The 23,214-nt window shown below is 54.3% G+C and overlaps 2 protein-coding genes across 4 annotated transcripts; one reads left to right on the top strand and one right to left on the bottom strand.

The window, feature by feature from the left end:
- The first annotated feature begins 779 nt into the window (after window positions 1-779).
- On the top strand, window positions 780-2,704 carry GADD45A (growth arrest and DNA damage inducible alpha). The gene is made up of 4 exons (XM_066555702.1): window positions 780-922; window positions 1,010-1,111; window positions 1,193-1,406; window positions 1,975-2,704. Exons 1-4 carry the CDS (start codon window positions 879-881, stop codon window positions 2,086-2,088), a joined length of 474 nt encoding a protein of 157 aa, XP_066411799.1. The 5' UTR covers window positions 780-878; the 3' UTR covers window positions 2,089-2,704.
- Window positions 2,705-4,439: 1,735 nt separating this feature from the next.
- GNG12 (G protein subunit gamma 12) lies at window positions 4,440-23,214 on the bottom strand. Of its 3 annotated transcripts, none has more exons than XM_066555641.1 (4): window positions 23,125-23,214; window positions 15,503-15,560; window positions 6,730-6,849; window positions 4,440-5,492 (listed from the first exon to the last, which is right to left on the bottom strand). In XM_066555641.1, the coding sequence occupies exons 3-4, from the start codon at window positions 6,823-6,825 to the stop codon at window positions 5,367-5,369; spliced, it is 222 nt and encodes a 73-aa protein (XP_066411738.1). In that variant the 5' UTR covers window positions 6,826-6,849; window positions 15,503-15,560; window positions 23,125-23,214; the 3' UTR covers window positions 4,440-5,366. The 3 variants fall into 3 exon arrangements, with proteins under 3 accessions (XP_066411738.1, XP_066411736.1, XP_066411737.1); XM_066555639.1 differs by having other exon boundaries at window positions 6,730-6,846; window positions 23,125-23,207; XM_066555640.1 differs by lacking the exon at window positions 23,125-23,214 and adding an exon at window positions 16,087-16,108 and having other exon boundaries at window positions 6,730-6,846.

The raw sequence follows: 23,214 nt of genomic DNA, 5'->3' as shown, positions 1-23,214 counted from the left end.
CCACTGTCCCAGGCTGCTCCCAGCCCTGCCCAGCCTGGCCTGGGACACTGCAGGGATGGGGCAGCCACGTTGTTTCCTGTGCCAAACACTGGCCCTGTGCTTGAAGTTGGTGAGGCTGAGTCTGAGCACAGGGGAGCTCCCTGCAAGGAGCACTGCACAAGTGCAATCCCTGTGGGGGCAAAGAACAGCATCCATCCAAGGGGGAATTCTGTCCCACTACCCCTCACAGGTGAGGCCCCACCTGCAGAGCTGCCCCAGCCCTGGAGAGAGCCCAGAGGAACCCATGGAGCTGCTGCAGGGCTGGAGCCCCTCTGGAGCCAGGCTGGGACACCTGGGGGTGCTCCCCTGGACAGGAGAAGGATCCAGGGAGAGCTCAGAGCCCCTGGCAGGGCCTGAAGGGGCTCCAGGAGAGCTGCAGAGGGACTGGGGACAAGGGATGGAGGGACAGGACACAGGGAATGGCTCCCAGTGCCAGAGGGCAGGGATGGACGGGACATTGGGAATTGGGAATTTTTCCCTGGGAGAAGCTGGGATGGAATTCCCAGCTTTGCTGTGGCTGCCCCTGGATCCCTGGCAGTGCCCAAGGCCAGGCTGGATGGGCTCCAGGGCAGGGTCACTGTCACGGTTCCCATTCCCGATCCGGGTCCCAGTCCCAAACAGGGCCAGGCCCGGCCGGACTTGGCAACTTTACGGGCGTGGTCTCATTTGCATGAGCCAATGGGAGCGGGGTATGCAAATGAGGGCGGGCGGGGCGGGCGGGGCAGTGCGCGCGGGGCGCCTTTGTGCGGCTCGGGCGGCGGGGCCGGAGCGGCCGCAGCGGCCGGAGCGCGGTGTCCGCCCCTGTCCCTGTCCGAGCCCCGAGCGGCCCTGGCCCCGTGATGACTCTGGAGGAGCTGCCCGGGGAGCGCCGCGCCGCCGGGAGGTGAGGCCGGGGGGCGGCGGGGGCCGGGCGGGGAGCGGCGCGGGGTGGCCGGTGACGGCCGGTGTGTCCCGGCGTGTCCCGGCGCAGGATGGAGCAGGCGGGGGACGCGCTCGAGGAGGTGCTGAGCAAGGCGCTGAGCCAGCGGAGCCTCACCCTCGGCGTCTACGAGGCGGCCAAGCTGCTGAACGTGTGAGTGCCCCCCCGTGCCCGTGCCCGTGCCCGCCGGTGCCCGCTCCCCGGCGCGCCCGCGGTGACGGCGGTGCCCCGCAGGGACCCCGATAACGTGGTGCTGTGCCTGCTGGCGGCCGAGGAGGAGGAGGCGGGGGACGCGGCGCTGCAGATCCACTTCACGCTGCTGCGGGCCTTCTGCTGCGAGAACGACATCAACATCCTGCGCGTCAGCAACCCGGCGCGCCTGGCCGAGCTGCTGCTGCCCGCCGCGGGCCCCGACCCGCCCGCCGACCTGCACTGCGTGCTCGTCACGGTGAGCCCCGGCTGCCACCGCGGGGGGACACCCACGGGTCCCCGGGGCCGCTCCGGAGCCCACCGAACCGCCGCGCCCGGGGCTCGAACCCGCGGCCTCAGCTGCCGGCGCCGGGGGCCCGCGGTGCCTCCCGGGGACAGCGGCTGCCTTCGCCCCTCGTTTGCTGTGCTTTCCCCGTCTTCCTCCTTTGTTTCTCCCCTCTTTCTCCTGTTCGGTCTTTTCTTTCCTTAGTTTTCCTTTTTCCCCTCCATTCCCTCTTTATTTTCCCCCCCATTCCCTCTTTATTTTCCCCCTTTTCTTTCCCTCTTTCCCCTTGTTGTTCTCTCCCTTCCCCCCCCACCTTTTATCTCTCCCTCCTGTTTTTTTCCCCCGTCCCTACTCTGCCCCAGAGTCCAAAGCTAAACTCCTCACATGCTCCCAGGCCTGACTTGTTTGTTTGCCTCGCCAGCAATTTAAGATGATTCACGCTCCTGCTCTTTCTGCCGTGCTCCCCCCCACCCCTCCTCCCCGCGCCGCTCTCGGGTTGTTTTTGCTGCCGTGCCGGAGCTTTTTGCCGTCCCCTTTCCAGAACCCGCAGGCGTCGCAGTGGAAGGACCCAGCGCTGAGTCAGCTGATGTGTTTCTGCCGGGAGAGCCGGTACCTGGACCAGTGGGAGCCGGTGATCAACCTCCCGGAGCGGTGACCCCGGCCCGGCTCTGCCGCCGCCGCAGACTCTCTCGCTCAGGAAGGAACTCCCTGCCCCGGCTCCGGGAGGGGAGGGAGGGAAAATAAAACCCGACAGCAGCAACAAAAAAAGAAAAAAAAAAAAAAAGATATAAAATGATAAAGCTAAAACTGATGTCACTTGGGGGGGTTTGGCTGGAGCTGAGCAGTGTGGGAGCTGAGGAGAACAGGGATGAGCCCAGCCCGATGCCCTCCCCAAAACTCCCCTCACTCCTTCTGTCCTTAAGTGCCACTTAAAGTTCCTGCTTTAAACACCTTAACGAGCAAACGAGGTTAATCGAGGCCTTTTGCCAGCAATGTTGTTGTATTTTTGGGATGTAATTCTCACGTTTTTATGCTAAGATATATAATAATAATAATAAGTTATTTTCTGATATCAATGGAAAAATTATTTATACTTGGAGGTTTGAGAACCGAAACGCCCTCGAGCAGTTGGTCTGCAACCACGAATCTTCTCCCAGCTGGCTGCAAAAGCAGCGCCATTAATATAATTGTTTGAAATTCGAGTGTTTTTTGGGGTTATGGTGTTCTTGTTTTGTGTTTTCTTTCTTTTTTTTTTTGAAATAAAGTGTAAAATCAAACCTTTGGCCCGGGCTTTTATTTCCTCGCTCCACGAGTGCAGACACAAGGGCTGAGCAGCAGCTGCTTCCTCCTCCTGGCCATGGGCAAGGTCCTGTTGTGCAGCTCCAGTGTGGGTTCATTCCCGGCCCCTCCCAAGCAATTAAAGGCTGAAGCAGCCCATGTGCTGCAGGAAATGTTGGGAATGCTATTTATTTATTTATTTAGTTCGTTAGTTTGAACGCTGCCACAACGGGAGCTAAAAAAAAAATAAAATCTAACAAAAAGGGGCTTTGCTGCCGAGGTTTCTGTGCTCCTGCAGCTCCTCCTTGGAATCCTCATTCCCTGGGGGAGGAGAACCTGGCCCGGGGTTTCCTTGCAAAGCCCCGGGATTTGTTTGCACCCCCCAGGCTCCTCTTCACTGACACAGCCGGGCTGGCACAGGTGGCATTTCTGCGTGTGGCAGGACAATGCCACCCCTGCCTGGGGCCAGCAGTGACACACGCTGTCCCCCCAGCCCGGGCACGGGGGGAGGCTGGACCTGTTCTCCCACTCCTGGGATGCTCCAGCACGAGGCCACCCTGTCCCTGTGCCCAGCCCAGGTGCCACCCTGTGCCCGGGGACACTGCAGCAGCAGCAGCAGCAGATTTATTTCTCCAAGCTCAGATTGAATCCAAACCCCACTGGTTTCTCCCAGTGTCACCCCAGCCCTGTCCCCACACCACAAACTGGGGGATCCTGGGGGCACCTGGCCCAGCACACAAATTCTCATTATTCTCCCCAGATCAGCACAAAAATTCTCATTTCCCTCCCCAGATCAGCCAGCTTGGCCAAGGACAAGAGGGGCAGCCCAGTGATGCCCCGTGGTGGGGTCTCACCATGGGCTTCTCCCAGCACCTGTGGATGCAATGGCTTCACTTCTTTTATAAAAAAAAGTCTGCTAGGGCAGAGTCTGCATTTCCCCAGATTTTACAATTCCTGTTCTTTCTGGGGGTATTGATGGCAAAAAGCAAAGTGCAAACGTAACCACTCCAGATTTCAGTGTATATATTGCATTTTAAAAATGGCAAGTTTACCAAGAATCCCTGGATTAAATGCTGTCAGATTTGTGCTGGATCACCAGGCACCAAAACATCCCTGCAGCCCCACCGGGGATCTCAAACCAAACAAAAAAATTCCAATTTTCTTCCCAGATTGCTGGGAAAACAACCACCAAGAGCACGAGGCTCCTTCCCTCCCCAGAGCCCCCTGCAGCTGTGCACAGCTGGAATTCTCTCAGCCCCACGCTGAGCAATTAACAGAGCTCGTTAATTGTGACCAGGGCTGTGACAAACACACACAGACACAGTGGAGAGGAATTAGTGCAGAGCCACATTGTTGGGTTTTTTTTCAAAGGCCACTAGAAAAATACTCTGATTACAAAAATAATTGGCAGGCAAGCAGAGGGTAAGCAGCAGGTTTCTCTGTCAGGCTGATTTTTGGGGCTCTGCCAAAGAGATTTGTCAAACAAAGTTGAATTTTTTATTCTGTATCAAAAGTGGGTCTATAATTTCATATAGAAATGACAAATGTGCAACATAAATGACAAGTGGTTCATGAATTCTGCAAATATCCCCCCAGAAATGCAGGGTTCTGGCAGATGCCTTCAGCTGCCTGCACAGGAGGACATTTGCAGCCAGCTGAAACCAGGATTATTTTTAAACCCTTCAAATTTTGCTGTTAATATATAAAGTTTATATATCTACACACACACACAGAGAAAGACTTTTTTATTATGTGTATATATAAAATATATACTAGATGGAAAGGCCCTCAATTATAGATGCATAACCACAAGCTGGAGCTAATTTGGCATTTTTCCTGTTTAAAAATGGATTTTTTTTAATAAAAATGAGTCAAGTTCTGACTCCCTGCTCAGAACCCAGCTGGGATTGGGAGCGAGGGCAGCGTTCCTCCAGCTCTGCCAGGGCACTTCCACCCTCTCTTTCTTTTCTCATTTCTTTGAGGGTGTGTTTTATACTAACACAGGTGTTTCATTTGAGAAAAAAAAACGCAGCAGAATCCAAGGTGGAAATTCTGCTTTTCCAACTCACAGAAAGCAGGGGAAGCATCTCTGATTCCCATCTCTATCCTTTGAAAGCCCTGGGATGAGAGGCCAGCAGGAGGAAGGCTGAGGCAGAGCTCCCTGGAGCTCCCCAGCAGCTGCTACAATCATTTTGCAAGGTAGATTTTGCTAGAAAATGCACTTTTAAGTGTGCCTGTGCACAAACAGGTGCTGCTGCCAGCACAGGCACAACCCCCCCACCCCCCAAAAAACCAAACCAAAACAAAAAAAAATTCCATAATTTTATAAAATGTAAACCCAGTGATTCCATCAGGTCTCTACAGCTTTGCTTTATCTGCAAAGCTCAGGCAACTTTGGTCGTGCTGGAGTTGGCAAATGCCACCAGGACCCCCCGTGCAGAGACCCTGGAGCCCATTCCCTTGGCCAGGACAGGCAGGGGCTGAGCCAGAAAGCTCCTAAGGGGGACAGGGGTCAGCAGGAACGCCTTGGGGAGCTCAGGGAATGCTCTGGGCAGGCTCGGGGGTGCCCACGGGGCGCAGGTACCTGGGGGAGTGGTGCTGCTTGGCCCGGCCCAGCTGGGCTGCAGGGGCTGGGCAGCAGGAGCTGCCCCTGCCCTATAACAAAATGCAGGTTTTCTTGTCCTTGAAGGGGTTCTCAGAGGCTGGGATGCCCATCAGCAGGGGATCCTTCTTGGCGTGCTCCTCACAGTACAGCATCAGGTCAGCCGAGGCCTTGGACACCTGCAGGGCACAGAAACCAGCAAAAATGGGGTTTGCCATGGAAATGGCACCAAAATGGGGCTCAGAAATCAGCAAAAATGGGGTTTGCCATGGAAATGGCACCAAAATGGGGCTCAGAAATCAGCAAAAATGGGGTTTGCCAAGGAAATGGTACCAAAATGGGGCTCAGAAATCAGCAAAAATGGGGTTTGCCATGGAAATGGCACCAAAATGGGGCTCAGAAATCAGCAAAAATGGGGTTTGCCATGGAAATGGCACCAAAATGGGGCTCAGGGCACAGGAAATCAACACAAAATGGGGTTTGCCAAGGAAATGGCACCAAAATGGGGCTCAGGGCTGGGAGGGAGCCTGGTGGGGTGGGAGAGGTGCTCTCCATGGACTCATTCTCCAGGACCTGCTGGTTTGATCCCCAGGGAATGAGGTAAAGGATGGAGCCTGGGGCTCCCTGGGGCTCTGTGACCCCAGGCAGGGAAAGGCTCCACCTGGATCCCACAGGACACTGGGAACAGGAGGGGCATCACACCACCACCACCAGAAACCAGCCATTTCCTAACTACCATGCATTCTAAGTGCTTCTTCACCTATCAGCTTTAACCATACCATACCATAAATACCTTAAAGGAAATAATCTAAAATCATCCATCCCTCATGAGTCCATCTTTCATAATTCTATTTCTCCAAAGCACCTAGTCTTATTTACAAAGCCACCCTTTAGAACTTGTTTCTAGCTCCATTTCTCTCTCAACAATATCTATCCTATTCCATTTCTAAATCAACATTTCTTATCTCAACATTTACAATACAAATCCACACTATGAGAACCTTCTGTCAGACTTCAAGAATTCTCTACAAATCCGTTTCCCACAGGGATTCAAAATCATTCCAGGGGGATTTTCATCTCTCCTGGAGGGACAGGACAAGGGGGAACAGCTTCCCACTGCCAGATGGGATATTGGGTGGGATTTTGTCCACAAGAAGTGGATTTATTCATTATTATTTATTATTAATAATTATTTATTATTTTATCATGATTTACTATTATTATTTATTATTTTTATTATTTATTATTATTATTTATTTGGAACTCTTGAACTTTGAGGAGGCAAACGCTGAGCTGTGGGTGCACGAAGACACCGAACCCACACAGACACTGTGCAATGTCCCTGTCCTTCAGCCAGGAGGGGAAACCAAGGAGGAGGAGGAGGAGGAGGAGGAGGGGGAATCCCCCTGTGCTCACCTTTATCCTCTCTATGGAGGCCTCTATCCGGAGCTGCTGCACGGTCCTGCGGGCCTGGGCGATGTTGTTGCTTGTGGTGGCTGTTTTGCCTGACATTTTCAGAGGAGCAGGGAAGCTCTGCTTGGAAACACAGGGGGTTGTTATTGCAGAAGGCAGCACAGCACCCTCAACTGCTGCTACACACAGGCATCCACTACACACACGGCAAAAAGGGACTTTTAAACGTTATTGTTGTGGCATCCAACAGGACCAATCAGCCAAAAACAGCTCTGGAGGCAAAACATGCTCCAGAGAAAGGCATGGAGCTGCTGTGCTGCCAGATTGTGCCCTTTTCTGACCCAGAGATGGGGCAACTGAGAGGTGGTTTAAAAACTTTTATTCCATTTTCAGTCTCATGAGAAGGCTGAGACAACACAGATGTTACAATTCACGCCATCACAGCCAGAAGCTGTTTTACAGGTTTGAGAATTCTCTACAAATTCATTTCCCACACTGTGCAGGTTTCTGAGGCTCTGGCACAGCCTGGGCCACTGGATCCCCCCTGTGCATCCCAGAGGGTTCTGGAAAGCCACAGGGTCCCTGGGAGCTGCCCCAGGAGAGGGGAGAAGCTCCTGCAGAGTGAAAGGAGGAGTGAGCCAGGATGGAACCACAGCATATTGGGGTTGGAAAATCCCTCTGAGCCCATCCAGACCAACCATGCCCAGCACTGCCAAGGCCACCCCTGCCCCGTGTGCCCAAGTGCCACATCCACAGGGACTGAAATCCCTCCAGGGATGGGGACTCAGCTGTGCCAGGGCTGGAGAACCTTTCTGGGGAGAAATACCACCCCTGGCTGATGGAAACACCACCCCTGTATGATAGAAACACCACCCCTGGCTGATGGAAACACCACCCCTGTATGATAGAAACACCACCCCTGTATGATAGAAATGCCACCCCTGTATGATAGAAACACCACCCCTGGCTGACGGAAATGCCACCCCTGTATGATAGAAACACCACCCCTGGCTGATGGAAACACCACCCCTGTATGATAGAAACACCACCCCTGGCTGACGGAAATGCCACCCCTGTATGATAGAAACACCACCCCTGGCTGATAGAAATACCACCCCTGTATGATAGAAATACCACCCCTGGCTGACAGAAATACCACCCCTGGCTGACAGAAACACCACCCCTGGCTGACAGAAACACCACCCCTGGCACAGGCTGAGCCCAGCACCCCTGGCTGGTTCTCCACCTTAGTCCTGAGTGACCCAGGCCAGGCTGGACACTTGGAGCACCCTGGGACGGGGGGAGGTGTCCCTGCCATGGCGCAGGGGTGACACTGGGGGCTTTGAGTTCTCTCCCAGCCAAACCAGTCTGGGATTCCAAATTATTCAGGTCTGTGGGAATCTTCAGCCCAGCCCTGCCCATGGCCCTGTCCCTGTATCCCAGCAGGCTCCAGCAGGGCCCTGCTGGCTTTGCCCAGCTCCAGGAGATGAGGGGAGCTGTGTTTGAAACCCTCCAGTGCCTGAGCTCCTCCTGTGTGTCACACCCCCTGTGTGTGACCCCAGTTCTGTGTGTGACCCCAGTTCTGTGTGTGTGTGACCCCAGTTCTGTGTGTGACCCCAGTTCTGTGTGTGTGTGACCCCAGTTCTGTGTGTGTGACCCCAGTTCTGTGTGTGTGACCCCAGTTCTGTGTGTCACACCCCCTGTGTGTGACCCCAGTTCTGTGTGTGACCCCAGTTCTGTGTGTGTGACCCCAGCCCTGCCCTGCGTGGCCCCTGGCAGCTCCGTGCCCTTTCCAGCAGCCCCTGCAGGCTCAGGTTTCCCTCACCCAGCCTGGCAGCAGGGCTGCTCTCCAGTGCCAGCCCAGCACTTTCCTGCTCCCAGGCCCTGTTTGCAGGGGACACTCCTTGGAAAAGCTTTGGGCAGGAAATGCTGGGGGAGGGACAGGCACTCCTCAGATTGGGTGCCACTAAAAACTCATTTCCTGCAGGAAAAGAGATCCCCCTGCAGGTCCATGGATGCTCCAAGCCCTGCCCCACCTGGCCTTGGGCACTGCCAGGGATCCAGGGTCTGGGAATTCCATCCCAGCCCCTCCCCAGGAATAATTCCCAATTCCCAATCTCCCATCCAGCCCTGCCCTCTGGGAGCCATTCCCTGTGTGCTGTCCCTCCAGGCCTTGTCCCCAGTCCCTCTGCAGCTCTCCTGGAGCCCCTTTAGATGAAAAATGAATTTTCCCAGCAGGAAACTCCAACAGGCACTGCTGGAGCTGCTGATTCAACAGGGGCTCTGCCCATGGAGCTCCAAACCCCTCTCTGGGATAACAAGGAGCTATTTCACGTGGACACAAAGCACAAATCCACCACAAATGGAGCCCAAAGTCCCAAAGCCCCTGCAGTTCTCCCTCACAATATTCAAAACCTGCAGAGTGAAAAACCCAGCACACAGCAATTTATTTTTATCCAGTAACAAATGCAGCTTGGAGAGGACAGTTCAGGAGCTGCTGATTCCTCTAATTTTAGTACTTTTTTTTTTGAAAAGGTTAAAAAAGTTGCAAAATTAAAAGATAATTATTATCCTCTCATTTAACTGGGGAAAGGCCACACTCAGCCTTCCCTCCCCCAGCCCCAAACCCCCTTTTGCCACTGGAGCTGTTGGATTCTCTGGATCCCTTCCCACCCTGCATGGATTGACCTCCTTAGGAAAGTTCCAGTGCTTGTTTTCCCAGCTGCTTAGCTTTGTTAATAAATGAGATGTTTGGAAAAAAACAAACCAAACCAAAACAAGCCAAACCGTAAGATTTGAAAATTAAATTGCTGCGTTTGCCCATCTCCAAACAAACATGAGCTTTAATAGCCCTCCTAAGATTACTAAATCTCTTCTGCAGGGAGATTTACAGCAACTAGGTCAGCTCCCCATAAATCTGTTTTCCTTCCCAGCTCCTGGCAATGCATCCGAGCTGCTGCAGCCATGGGATTTCTCCCAAGGCACCCTGGACTTCCCAGAACTCCCCAGATTTCAACTGGAGGTGCCAGAATTCTGCAGAACGTGGGGGTTCAGAGCCCTGGGCAGGGTTTGCTGGGCTAGGAGGATCTGCCAGGAGAAGAAGCTGCTCCCTGAAGAAAGGAGCCCTCAGTGTGAGAGGGCACAGCTCTGATCTCTGGGAAATGATGCCTGGTGCTCAGCAGGCAGCCCTGGGAGCCTCCCCCATCCCAACACCTTCCCTTGGGATCTCTGGGGTGTCCCAGCACTCCCAGGCCCAGCTCCTCCTTCTGTGCTAAATGCATCAGAAATGAATTTTCAACAAATGTTTCTGTTCACCACCTAAACCAAAACGTGGCTGGTGATCCAGGCCAGGCTGGACACTGGGGCTGGAGCACCTGGGACAGTGGGAGGTGTCCCTGTCCTGGCAGGGGTGGCACTGGGTGGGATTTCAGGTCCTTTCCAGCCCAAAGCATTGCAGGATTTCCTGCTGTGACCTCAGCTGCTCCAGGCAGGAGGGGGTTCCCTGTGGGGACATTGGTGACAACCTCGGTCCCCTGGGTGTGACACGGCTGAGTAGGACCCGGGCTGGTGGTGACAGAGATTCCCAGAGCCCAGAGCAGCTGCAGGCACGGCTGCAACTCTGCCATGGCTCTGACTCAGAGCCTAAAAGGAGACAAAGGACCAGACCCAGAGCAGCCTCGCTGGCACCACCCTGCCATGGCAGGGCCACCTCCCGCTGTCCCAGGGGCTCCAAACCCACCCAGCCTGGCCTGGGACACTGCAGGGACCCAGGGGCAGCCACAGCTGCTCTGGGCACCTGTGCCAGGCCTGCCCACCCTGCCAGGGAAGGATTTATTTCTCATTCACCCACTGAGAACTGCACAGGAGGATTCCCACCAGCCGCGCTCTGCCACGGAAAGACAAAACCACAGGAAACTTCCAGTGCACTTCCTGCAGCCACACACCTGCACTTTTTCCTTTCCTGAAACACCTGCAGACAGGTGGAGCTGCCCCTCTTCCAGAGAAAAGCCCTGTTTTTCCAGGCCTTGCCCCATTTCTCTCCCCAGGCTTTAGGCAATGAGGTTGCCGTGCAGCAGATCCCCAGATCCGCCTGGGCTGGCTGCCAAAGCCCAGCTCCAGTGGGATAATTAAACTCTGGACTGTCTTATTTACTCTCTTAGATCCAGGACTTGTGAGGCACCTGCTGAGTGAAAGGTAATTAAATCAGCCCTGCTAAAGCAGGGCTGGGGATCTGCTGGAAATCCCAGCAGCTCTGCCTGGAACACAGCTCCCAGTTTGCTCCAGTTACACCAAGCCAGCTCCTACTGGAGCAGCAGAGCCTGGCTGGCAGCAGGATAAAGCCTCAGAGGTGTCCTGTAACTGTCTCTTTGAAATAAAGCAGATTTTGAGGTGAACAACTCAAAACTTGGATTTGGTTGGGCAAAACACAAACCAACACCAGTGACAACATCAGCACCTCCAAGTGTAACACCCCGCCAGCCCTGGCTTGTTTTCCAGCCCCTGCTTTTCCCGCCCTGGTTTTCCAGCCCCTGGTTTGTTTTCCAGGGCTGCCAGCAGGGATCTAAAGTTACAGCTGACCTGCAAATGCAGGTTCCAAAGGGCTCTCCCTTTCCAGAGCCACTGGAGCCCTGCTGGGGAGGGTGGGAAGGAGGATGGATGTGCCAAACGCGCCAAGGAAAGGGCAGGAAAAGGACACGGGGTGCTCCCAATGCCCCCAGTGCCCCTGCTGCCCTGGTGTGGGTGCCCTGCACACCCTGCAGGCCCGTGGGGTGGGAGGGAGCCCCAGGAGCCTCTGCTGCTGCTGCTGCTGCAGGGAATCCATGCTGGAGCAGCTCCAGCCCGGAAATGTTTGGATGCTGCTGCCTGATAAACCAGAAACAATCTCCACCCTGGGAATGATCCCACTTCTCTAAAATACACAGGAATAGGGGGAAAAGGGAAACAAGCAGCTGGACAAGCTCAGAGCTGCTGCTCCCAGCTCATTGCCAGCCCTGAGCTCGAGTTAGTCACAGTAATTCCACCATGAGTGCTGCAGGTTTCCAAGTGACACCATTCCCAGTCCTGCAAACTCCCTGCTGTTTGCTGGGAGACTTTGAAGCTGGGTCTGGTTTGTCACCACCACTGACACAGGCTCTGGCTGCTGCCATTCTGCTCCCTCCTTTCTCCCTGGCACGCTTTCATCCTTCAGCTGGCACCCTGCAAACAATTTGGGAACAACACCAGCAAACCCCAAATCCAGCTGCCTTCCTTGTAGCAACTCACAGGAATAAAAGGAATAAAACTTTGCTTCTGAAAATGCGGGGATTTGTTGGGCAGGAAGGTGTTGGGAGGAGGAAGATGGGATGCAGGGAGTGGCACCAAGCCGGGGGAAATCCTTATGGAAACAGGGGGAAGGAGCCCCAGCGGCCCCTGGAGGGGTGGCAGGAGCAGGGGGTGATGGCAGAGGCTGGGCCGGGTCCCGTGGCCACTGCAGGAGCAGGGCAGGAGTGGGGTGAGGCTGCCCTGGTCTCAGGGTGCTCTGCACTGCTGCGATCCCAGCAGCTCTGCGGGGGCCGGTCAGGACTTGAACGCTGGGGGTTGGCTTTCCTACAGGGCACCCTTGGGAGCTCAGGGTTTGTCAGGACTTGCAGAACCTGAAAATGCTCCCAGTCCAAGCCAGGAGGCCACTGCTGGCATTGAAGGTGGGGGCAGGAATAAACAGCTCAGTTCTGAGCAGGCATTGGAGCACAACCGGCCACAGCAACAGCTGAAACAACTCCACAGGGGCAGCACAAACTCTCTGGAATTGTGACATTCCCCAGTTTTGATCTCTGATTTTTCAGGCCTCCGGTGGAAGAATGTGTTGGAGGAATCTTAGTGTGCCTGGCTCTGTTTCCAGCCCAAGTGCTGCAGAGGATTTGGAGAGCTGAGGTGTCCCCCTGGCCCTGCACACCCTGGAGCACAGCAGCACCTGGAACAAGGAGACCCAGGAAGGCTGGGAGAGGCACAGAGCCCCTGACAGCCCAGCAGGAGGGAGAAAGGAGCACCCAAGGGCTGCCCCTGCCCACCCGAAACCCAAATGGCCCTCGGGGCTGCTGCTTCTCCCCAGCATTGACAGATGGGGCTGAAGGAGGTGCCTTGCCCTGGCAGGCCCAAGGATCTTGGAAAGGACTTGGGAAGAATGGATCATTTTTCAGGGTGGAAAAAGAGTGGAAGGGCTGTGGGGGGGGGAGCACCCTGAGCTGTGTGCCTGCAGCACCTCTGGGAAGGCTGGGCTGCCATCCCACCCCAAAGCAAACCCTGCAGGACCTGCTGGCACCTTCACTGGGAGCACTGGGAGCGGGCGGGCACGTCCCAGTGCTCCTGCTGGGCAAGGAGGGAAGGAAGGGAGGAGGAATTCCAGCCCCACAGCCCATCCCAGCCCCGGCCATGCTGCCAGCCTGGCTCTTCCTTCCAGCGGCCCAGGGGAAAGCCCAGGGCTCTGCCGGCCCAGAGCGGGGCCGTGCTGACACCCAGTGGAAGCTGCGGAGCTGGAACCTCCTCCTTCTGCCGGAGAGAATGGAAATGGACCTGGGCAGCAGGAGAACAGGAAACTGAGGGTGGAGCAAAGCAGGGATTCGAGATGCTTTTGGGTCAGTTCTCTCTTGATGGTGCTTTTGTCCCATCCCCAGAAGGGTCCGAGGCCAGCACGGAGCAGCCGGGGACAGGGGGAGGTGTCCCTGCCCACAGCAGGGCTGGCACTGGATGGGCTTTGAGGGCTCTCCCAACCCAAATTTTCAAATTTCACCATCCTTTTTCCCCACACAAGGAGCAGAGAGACAAGTGGTGCAATATTCCACAGATTTCTGGGAGCACTGGATGGGCTTTGAGGGCCCTCCCAACCCAAATTCTGGAATTTCACGATCCTTATTCCCCGCACAGCGAGCAGAGAGACAAGTGGTGCAATATTCCACAGATTTCTGGGAGCACCCCGAGCCACTCCTGCCCTTTGCAGACTGAACACAACACCCACAGTGCAAACTTCCCAGGAAAAATGGCAATAGGGGTCAGCCATGACCTCCCTGCTCCCATCAGGGGAAAGGAGAAGGATTTTTCCACACCTACCCCAAACCAAGCTGTGAGTAGCAGCTCCCTGGCTGAGCAGGCAAGAAGGGCTGGATTTTTAAGCAAGACTAGATTTTTAAGCAAGACTGGATTTTAAACAGGACTGGATTTTTAAACAGCTCTCAGGCAAGATTTACAGTCATGGCACAAATATTTTATATGAGCTTTACATAAGAAAAAGTTTAGGTTTGATGAAAGAAAGCAAGATCCTCCCCCAGACAAGAACCTGCCCCAGGGCTCACCCTCTGGAAAAGGAAAGCTGGAGCATCTGGCAGCTGCAGGACTTGCAGTGGTGTTGGGGAGAATGGGGCTGCTCTGGGGTGCACCACAGCTGAAGGGCTTGGGGGAGCTCGGGCAGCTCAGATTTCAAAGCCAATTTTGCAGCAGAAAAGGCCCAGCAAGGCCCAGCTCTGCTGCCATCCCCCTCCTGGAGGAGGTGCAGCAGCCAGGGCTGGATGGGAATTGGGAATTGGGAATTGTGGCAGATCCACCTGGTTTGCACAGGGTGCCTGGCAGTGCAAACACAGAATAAAAGCCCCTTAAAGCACAGAACATCCATTTGTGATGTTTCCTCCTTCAGAGAATTTACACTTGAGAGTACTGAGAGATTCTACACTAGAGATTCTTTTTTTTAAAATTATAAATAACACTGCCAGTGTCTTAATTGGGGATTAAAACCCTTAATGATGTGAAATGAAAGGAAACAGACAACTCCCAAGATCTTCAACTGGACTTGGTGTTCTGGGTGTTTAATTAAGGCTGTGCTCCTCCACAGCCTCCCCTTCCTAAGTTATTCCAGCACCATCCTGCTGATCAAGCTGGGCTGCAGCTCCCTTTGATTTCCAAAGGCAGCCCCCACTGTGGGATTCTGTCAAACCCAAGGCACATTCTGGGAGAGGAGCAGTGGAAAAACCTGCTTTTGCTTTCCTCTGCATTTCTCCTGACTTCACTTTTTGTACCTTTAGCACACACGAAAAGCGACTTTTAGATCAAGGTTACTTTGAAAAACATCTGAGCAGCGTTATTTTAGAGACACTGGAAAAGGCAATGAACTGCAGGGCAGCCTCTCCACAGAAGGTCCCTGTTCCTCCCCACAGGGAAAGAAGGAAAAACTCCAAAGAGACATTTGCAAAGAGACTTTCAGCTGCATGAAAATCAGGCTGCAAAGCAGGAGAGGGCTGTGCTGGCAGCTCCAGCCTGGCCCCAGGTTCTGTGACCTTCAGCAGATTCTTTGTCTGGCACAGATAAAGCCTGGGATGCTCTGGGGAGAGCCCCACAGGGCTCAGCTCGAGGAACTGGGAAGGTGGGAAGGATTTCACCACCTCCTTGGCTGCAGGAATATAGGATGGGGGGAATATAGAATAATTTGCATTTATGGTCAAACAAAACACGTGTAGCACAGCAAAGGCAGAAATGATGAAGATTTGCAGGCTGGTAAAAAATTTTCCCTAATCAGGGAAATAAACAAGGAAAAGCTTAATTTCTGTGGGAAAAGCAGGTTTTTCTGCCCCCTGAATCCAACCCAAGAGCAGTCAGGCAGTTAAAATAATGAGGTGAAAAGTGTCAGCAGTCCTGCCAAGGACTTTATATTTGTTCTGCTCCAGAATAAAATTAAATCACCAGGGTTTGGGAGCTGTCATGCTGCTTTGTATTTTGCATGAAATAAAAGAACCAGAGTGGACTGGAAACTCACCTACATAGGCAGACTTGCTTCCTGTCCAGCTTGCCTTGATTTTATCGGTGTAATGATCCTGAAACAAGAATAAAATAAAAGTTATAAGGATTTTGCTGTTCAAGGAAGCCAAAGCTGGGGGGGTTGGCACTTGTGGCTTAATGCTAATCACAAAAACAATATTTTGAGATTGGAAAATGCACCTCAAACTTGGAGCAGCCTGGGAAAGTGGAAGGTGTCCCTTCCCAAGGCAGGGGGTGGGACTGGATGGGATTTAAGGTCCCTTCCAACCATTCCAGGATTCCTTTGACCCTGGAGACTCAGAGCTGTCAGCCTGCAGTGATGTGTCCTCACAGCTGGGTGTAAATCACTGCCCAAACAAATCTGAGAGCTCACATTCCCTGTGGAGGCCTTGCACAGCCAGAGAGAAACCTGGAATTCTATCAGCCCTCACATCCTGGAGCCCCTTCAGGCCCTGCCAGGGGCCCTGAGCTCTCCCTGGATCCTTCTCCTCTCCAGGGGAGCACCCCCAGCCCCCTGAGGGCGATCACCTGATGGGAACTGTGTGAGAGCTGGAGCAGGGAGGGATTTACAGGTAAAATCACCTTTCCCTTCACTCTGCTGGCTGTGCCGTAGTGCTGCTGCTCAATGCCTGCAGTCACACCCAGCTCTGTGCCAGGCTCCAGCAGCTCCCAATCCAACCGGGGCTGGCAATGCCCGTGGGACCCTCCCCTGGGATGCCCAGTGCAGGTTCCCAGCGTGGAGCTGGGACCAGAGTCACTTCCTGAGCTGGCACGGCCAGGGCACGGCCGGATCCGGGATTTCAGCCCTTGGGATGGATCCAGCCTGCAGTGCCAGGGGCTGCTGCAGCCCTGGCACCCAGCCCTGGGGCTGCTCCAGCCAGGCAGCCACCACAGCCATCCCCTGCCCTCATTCCCAGGGAAGGAGGAGGCAAAACCCCACCTGAAATTCCCCAGGAACAGCCCCGAGCAAGGCAGGCAGCTGTGGCAATTTACTTTGGGGAATTTTGGGAGGGATTAGAGATGGGACTTTTGAATTGTTTTTGATTATGTGGTTTGTTTTTCTTGTCTTCTGCATAGGCAGGAAGGGTGAATTTGGCCCATATCAATACAACATGTTTAGAAGGTCTCAAGACCCTTAGTTATAAGACCTTCTAAGGAGTTATTGACTAATAAAACATTGTCAACGAGGATATTTATGGTTTTGATTCAATCTTTAAATATTTTGTTTTATGGACTCCTGCTACAGTGTAAGTTTTCTTAATCATGTTATGACACAAACCTACAGTGCTGCATTCTAAACTATTTGTTTACTTCTGTAATTACTTTTACTTTTTCTATATCTTAAACTCTAAAACTCTAAACTTTCTTTTATTTAGCTTAACATGTCTCTGCTTTAAACTATAAATCCACATTCTCACTTCTGGCACCTCAGTTTGGGAGCCTTTCCCAAGGTCTCAGATCAAACCCTGGGTTTAATTCTAAGCTTTGGTTTACAGGCCCAAAGCTCTGAGAGTTCCCTGCATTTCAGATTCCAGCAGGCAGCATGGGCACTATTCCCATTATAATCACACCCCACTTCCCGTGCTGGAAATGGGATCACACTTTTAACAAGTGCTGGTCAAATCACTGTGTGGAGGAGGAAAATAAATTGTGTTGAGGACAGTCTGCCTTGCCACAGTCCTTGTCCCTGTGCCAGGCTTGTCCTGTCCACATCCAGCAAGGAAACCAAAATAAATAAATGTGACACGTACCCTCCTCCAGGGACGTGTGACTGCTGCACAAAATCAAAGCTGGAATGGAAAAGCAGCTCCTCTGCTTATCTGTGCAACATCCCAACCTGCTCACACCCCCTGGACACTGCCAGGGAAAAACAAGAAGAACTTTAAAATTGGCTCGTGCATCCTGAGGGGGATGCAAACACAGCCACAACAACCAGGGAGCACCAGAATGGTTTGGGTTGGGAGAGACCTTCAGGGATCAGCCAGCCCAGGCACATCTAAGGGCTGCTACAGGGAAGGCTGGATCCCCAGGGAAGGCTGGATCCCCAGGGAAGGCTGGATCCCCAGGGAAGGCTGGATCCCCTGGGAAGGCTGGATCGACCCCCACCACATCCCACCCCCTGTGGGTACCCCCCCTGCTCCCCCCACCTTCCTGCTTCTACCTCTCTCCCTGAAATCCCTTGGGGAATCCCAGCACGCCCCTGAGGAATTCTGTCACAGCCTCTGCCCTTTCTCATCGATTTTAAGAACTTTAAAATCGGCTTGTGCATCCTGAGGGGGATGCAAACACAGCCACAACAACCAGGAATGGTTTGGGCTGGGAGAGGCCTTCAGGGATGAGCCAGCCCAGGCCCATCTCTAACTCACCTGAGCAGTGATTCCAGCTCCTGGGGCTGCCCTCCAGCCCAGAGCCACACTGCTGCTCCTGCCTAATCAAAGCTCCTATCAAGCCACTCTAAAAACCCACAAAGGCAGCATTGCTGGCATAGTTTGAGGCTGGAGTAATGCACCCCCTGCAAAAGCCTCCACTGAGAGGCCAGGCCCTGCTGGGGAAGGAATAAATCAGGGAAGGGCACGTGGGCTGAGGAAATTCCACAGCTGGATGGGTCCCAGTCCCTCTGGCCAAGGCTGGCAGCACCAGCCAGCTCCTCCTGCTCTGCAGGAGTTCCAGCTCCAGCTGGAGCATCCCTGCTCTGCAGGAGGAATCCCTGGCAAGTGCTACAGCAACGTGAGCCAGATTCAGCTGGGAAAAGGATGGGCCCTGTCCCACAGAAGTCAGGGACAGTTTCTGCTTATCCCAGCTCCAAGCTCAGAACAAAAACCCTGACCTTGGGAGGGGGATTGAAGCTACAAACAGAGCTGAGAATGTAATTTGGGACCTGCTCAAAATTATTCACAGCAGTCACAGAATCACAAACTGGTTTGGGTTGGGAGGGAGCTCAAAGCTCACCTCATCCCACCCCCCCCTGCCATGGCAGGGACACCTCCCACTGTCCCAGGTGCTCCCAGCCCCAGTGTCCAGCCCTGCCTGGGACACTGCCAGGGATCCAGGGGCAGCCCCAGCTGCTCTGGGCACCCTCACAGGGAGGAATTTATCCCTAATATCTCACCCAAACCTGCTCTATTTTTCCCTTTCTATGGCAACCACCAGTCCCTGATGTTTCCCTGGTTCAGGCAGCAAGGGAGGGGGATGTTTCCCTGGTTCCCTTAGGCATGGGAGGGAGAATTTTCCATCCTCAGCTTACAGCACCAGGAAACTTCCTGGTTTATGGGCTCCGGGGGTGGCTGGGCACAAGAAAAACCCTCCTTTAGATGGGAACACCAGACAAAACCTCCCCCATGAGTTCCCAGTGGCTCTGCACAGGGAATGGCTCTGGAGAGCAGAGGGGTGATGGCACAGAGCAGCTGGATCAGGGCAGCAGCCTGGGAATGCAGGCTGGGAATGCAGGCTGGGAATGCAGGCTGCTCCCTTCCCAGCAGGACTGAGAGGGGCTTTTCCACCTCCAAACACCCTGAGAGCCAGGCTGGAGAACAGCCCCTGCACAGGCAGGGCTCCTCAGAGCAGGGCAGCAAGGACTGGATCACACATCCACAGCAAAGGGTGCCAGAAACTCCCCTGTCCCTGCACAGCAGGACTGCAAATCCATGGGAGAAGGGATGGGAAGACAAAGGGGGTAAACAAAGGGGGAGCAGGGCTGGCTCAGCCTGAGCTGAGCCCAGTGTTTAAACAAGGAGCTGATCCCAGCAGCCTCAGCTGCTGCAGCACAAATAACCCTCACAACACACTTTCTTCCCTTTCCCTCCTCCCCCTGGAACTCCAGCACATGCCAAGATGCTGATACAGACACAGGAAGCTGAATATAAACACATTGCCTGTTTTACCAAATATTCAAAGGAACACAACTAAAAATACTCAGCTGCTGGTGTCCAGGAACATCCCAAAGCTGAGACCCAGCCCCAGCCACGCTGCCTGGGGCTCCCAGGGAGCTGGGATTTGGGGCACACTGAACCCCAGGCCCCAGCTTTCACAGAATCCCAAATGGTTGGAGTTGGAAGGGACCTTAAAGATCTTGTTCTGTTCCCCTGCCATGGCAGGGACACCTCCCACTGTCCCAGGCTGCTCCCAGCCCCAGTGTCCAGCCTGGCCTTGGGCACTGCCAGGGATGCAGGGGCAGCCCCAGCTGCTCTGGGCACCTGTGCCAGGGCCTGCCCACCCTGCCAGGAACAATTCCCAATTCCCAATGTCCCATCCAGCCCTGCCCTCTGGCAGCCATTCCCTGGGTCCTGTCCCTCCATCCCTGTCCAAAGTCCCTCTGCAGCTCTCCTGCAGCCCCTCCAGGCCACACTGAGCTCACCCCCAAGCTTCTCCTCTCCAGGAGAACATTCCCAGCCTTTCCTCCCAGCAGAGCTGCTCCATCCCCGGGACCATCCTGGTGCCTTCTCTGGATTCCCTCCCACAGCTCCAGGTCCTTCCTCTCCTGGGGGCCCCAGAGCTGGAGGGAGCTCTGCAGGGCTGTCACCACAAGACCCAGGAGTGGATCCTCTCCTCCCCAGGGACACCTGGCTGGGAGGGGCTCAGCAGCTCCCCAGTCAGGAATGCTGGATCCCCCAGGGCCATGCGTCTCTCCAGGGGCTGGATGGACCCCCAGCACATCCCACCTCCCGTGGGTACCCCCCCTGATCCCCCCACCCTCCTGCTTCTACCTCCCTCCCTAAAATCCCTTGGAGAATCCCAGCACACCCCAGTCACCCTGAGCACTTCTGTCACGGCCTCTGCTCTTTCTCATCAACCCTTGCAAAACACAGAATGGAAACTTTCTGCTTTTTTTTTCCAACTTACTTTCTTTTTTTTTTCATGTCACCAGTGGAGTCCCACCCTTCCAAACTCTCCCCAGGTGATTCCTGAGGGCAGAAATGATGTGGGACCAAGAGCTCCCCACACTGAGTGCAGGGGGAGCTCTGAGGTTCGGAAAAACAAGCCCCAACTGTGCAACAGTGTAAAATTCACCAAACAGCTGCACAACTCCAGCAGAGCAGCAATCCCAAGAGCCACCACACATCTGCAGCTCCCATTTCCCAAGAAAAACGGAGTCCATGATGACTTTCAGGAACTGGGGGTGTTCCAGCCCAATTCACAGAGTTTCACCCCCAGTCCTGCCCTGCTCAGGGGCATTTCTGTGCCAGGACCCAGCAGCCTTCCCCCTTTCCCAGCGTTTGTGTAAGCACAGATGCAGTTGCAGCAACTCAATCCTCCCAGGAATCCAGCTCTGTGCCTCGGCCAGGCCTGTGCTGTGCTTCCCTTGATAAGTGCAAACCTTTGGAAACGCTTCCCCCCGCCCCTGCAGTGATCTCTGCTCCGGCAAAGGGCACAAAGGCAAAGGCTGAGCCTTGCTGGGGCTGCAGCAGCAATGTGGATCTGAGCACGGCCACAGGGGGACACGCTGGGCTCTGGGGAGCCGTGGCCAGGGAGGCAGCACCTTCCCAGCCCACAGAATGGGGTGTTCAGCATCTCCCGGCAGCTCTTGCAGGGACGGTGGAGCCACAGAAAAAGGAGGGAGGAAGAGGGATTTTTTTAAACGGGCATTTTTAACACAGGGAATGGCTTCCCACTGCCAGAGGGCAGGGATGGATGGGATATTGGGAATTGTTCCCTGGCAGGGTGGGAATAGAATTGCCAGAGCAGTTGTGGCTGCCCCTGGATCCCTGGCAGTGCCCAAGGCCAGGCTGGACACTGGGGCTGGAGCACCTGGGACAGTGGGAGGTGTCCCTGCCATGGCAGGGCTGGCACTGGGTGGGATTTGGGGTCCCTTCCAACCCCAACCATTTGGGATTCCATAATTCTACTGTGTCACCCCAGGCCCTGCTACAGAGAACTCCACATGAATCTGGTTCATATATTCTGAGTCTTTTTAGCAACAGAACCTAAAACCTTAAGAACTTTCAGTACTTAAAAAAGTGATCACATTATATTTGAAATAAAAAACATCTAAAACCTACAGCACAACTCAATAATTTGATTTAACACCAGCAAGACGTGAGAGATCAGTTGTTCTGCTGCTGCCTGGGAGCCCAAGAAACTCTTTCAGGGCAAGAGGAGAATTTAATCTTTCAAGGAAAAATCCCCCAGCAGCTGGGTGATTATGGAGTGAGCTCGCCCTCAGCATCATAGCATCATTGCTCCTCTCTGGCATTGATTGCTCCTTGATTAGAGAGATCCCAAATGCTGTGGTGCATCCCAGCCAGGATGGAATAGGGGATTGAGGAGTCATTAACTCCATACTAATCCCTCAAGCTCATTTAGTGGCACCGAGCAGCACAAAATCCTGCCACTGTCCACTAGCCACCCTGTACTCCCAGAACTGTGCCAATTCAGAATTTCTGAACCAATTCACACCCAGACAAACACACACAAGTAAAAGTGGCCCTGATCCTGGGGGTTCCAAGCCAGTTAAAACCCCGGATAACTGCCTGGCAAGCTGCCGGGAATTCCATTTTGCCACTTTCCAACTGCCACGCTAATTAAGTCACAGAATCACAGAATATCCTGAGCTGAAAGGGACCCACGAGGATCAGCAGGTCCAGCTCCAGGGCCTGCACAGGACGACCCCAAAATGTCACACTGAGCCCTGGCATTGCCAGGAGATCTGGGCAGTGCCCACCAGCCCCTGCAGGAGGAACCTTTCCCAAAATCCAACCTAAACCCCTCCTGACACAGCTCCAGCTCCATCCTTCAAACACCAAGCTAACACCACAGTATACACTCAAAACCCTCTTTTTCCCCCACTCCCAAAAAAGTAAAGAATTCAAGCTGGCAATAGAGAATCTCAATTATAAAGTTACTAAAGGAACTAAAAACTTCCAGGAGTTGGGCTCGATGATCCGTGTGGGTCCCTTCCAGCTCAGGATGTTCTGCAATTCCATGATTCCGAGCAAACCTATTACTGCAACAGGGTGTGTAATCTCAGTATCAACACAAAACCTCTTGGAATAATGACGCTTCCCACTAATTAACCTCCTTCCCACACTCAGCCCACAACTCCCCGCACGTGGGAAACTTCCTCCGGCAGGCACAGCTCCGTGATTCCAAGGAAAACCCATGGGCTGACGGCTGGGAATGCTAAAATTGGGGAAATTTAAAGGGTTTAGCTGAAAGCTGGGGTGGTCCCCGTGGAGTTGGAGCCGCCAGCTCTGGGTGTCCATCGGTGCCATGGGGAAGGTCTGGAGGGAAGGAGGCGGGAAGGAGAAGGAAAGGAAGGAAAAATTTGCCCATTTTAGGATTATTTTCGCCTAATTAAGCACACTATTTTTTACACAATTAAGCAGATTTTCCCTCATTCCCGTGCCACTTGTTGAACCACACTACACCCGCGCGCTGCCTCCCGCCGGGAACCCCGCGTCAGCACAACCAAAACTCGGTTAAAAAAACCCCCACAAAAAACTCCAGATCCACCCCAAAAGCCGCCAGGCACCGCTCGGGCCCGGCCCGCCCCGCCAGGCCCGGCGGCCGCAGGGGCCGGGCTGGCGCTCCCCGCTGCCCCCGCGGTGCCGGGCGGGCTGTCCCGGGTGGCGGAGCTCGCTGTTCCCGGTGGGAACCCCCCTGTCCCGCGATCCCGGCACTCACCGAGCGCCGCTCCCGGTGTCTCCACGGGCGACCGGAGCGGGAGCGGAGGCCGCGCCCACTGAGCCAAGCCCCGCCTCCATTCCCATCGGT

Source organism: Molothrus aeneus, chromosome 9, assembly GCF_037042795.1.
Source record: "Molothrus aeneus isolate 106 chromosome 9, BPBGC_Maene_1.0, whole genome shotgun sequence".
Taxonomy (NCBI): Eukaryota; Metazoa; Chordata; class Aves; order Passeriformes; family Icteridae; genus Molothrus; species Molothrus aeneus.
The sequence above is the reverse complement of the archived record's forward strand: the minus strand, read 5'-3'. Positions and strand labels throughout refer to the sequence as shown.

Excerpts from the sequence above, each read along its gene's own strand:
- GADD45A (XM_066555702.1), top strand. The coding sequence starts at position 879 with ATGACTCTGGAGGAGCTGCCCGGGGAGCGCCGCGCCGCCGGGAG. Across the intron at positions 1,112-1,192 it reads GCGGCCAAGCTGCTGAACGT|GGACCCCGATAACGTGGTGC; the intron begins GTGAGTGCCCCC and ends GGTGCCCCGCAG. Across the intron at positions 1,407-1,974 it reads TGCACTGCGTGCTCGTCACG|AACCCGCAGGCGTCGCAGTG; the intron begins GTGAGCCCCGGC and ends TCCCCTTTCCAG.
- GNG12 (XM_066555641.1), bottom strand. The coding sequence starts at position 6,825 with ATGTCAGGCAAAACAGCCACCACAAGCAACAACATCGCCCAGGCCCGC. Across the intron at positions 5,493-6,729 it reads CCTCCATAGAGAGGATAAAG|GTGTCCAAGGCCTCGGCTGA; the intron begins GTGAGCACAGGG and ends TGTGCCCTGCAG.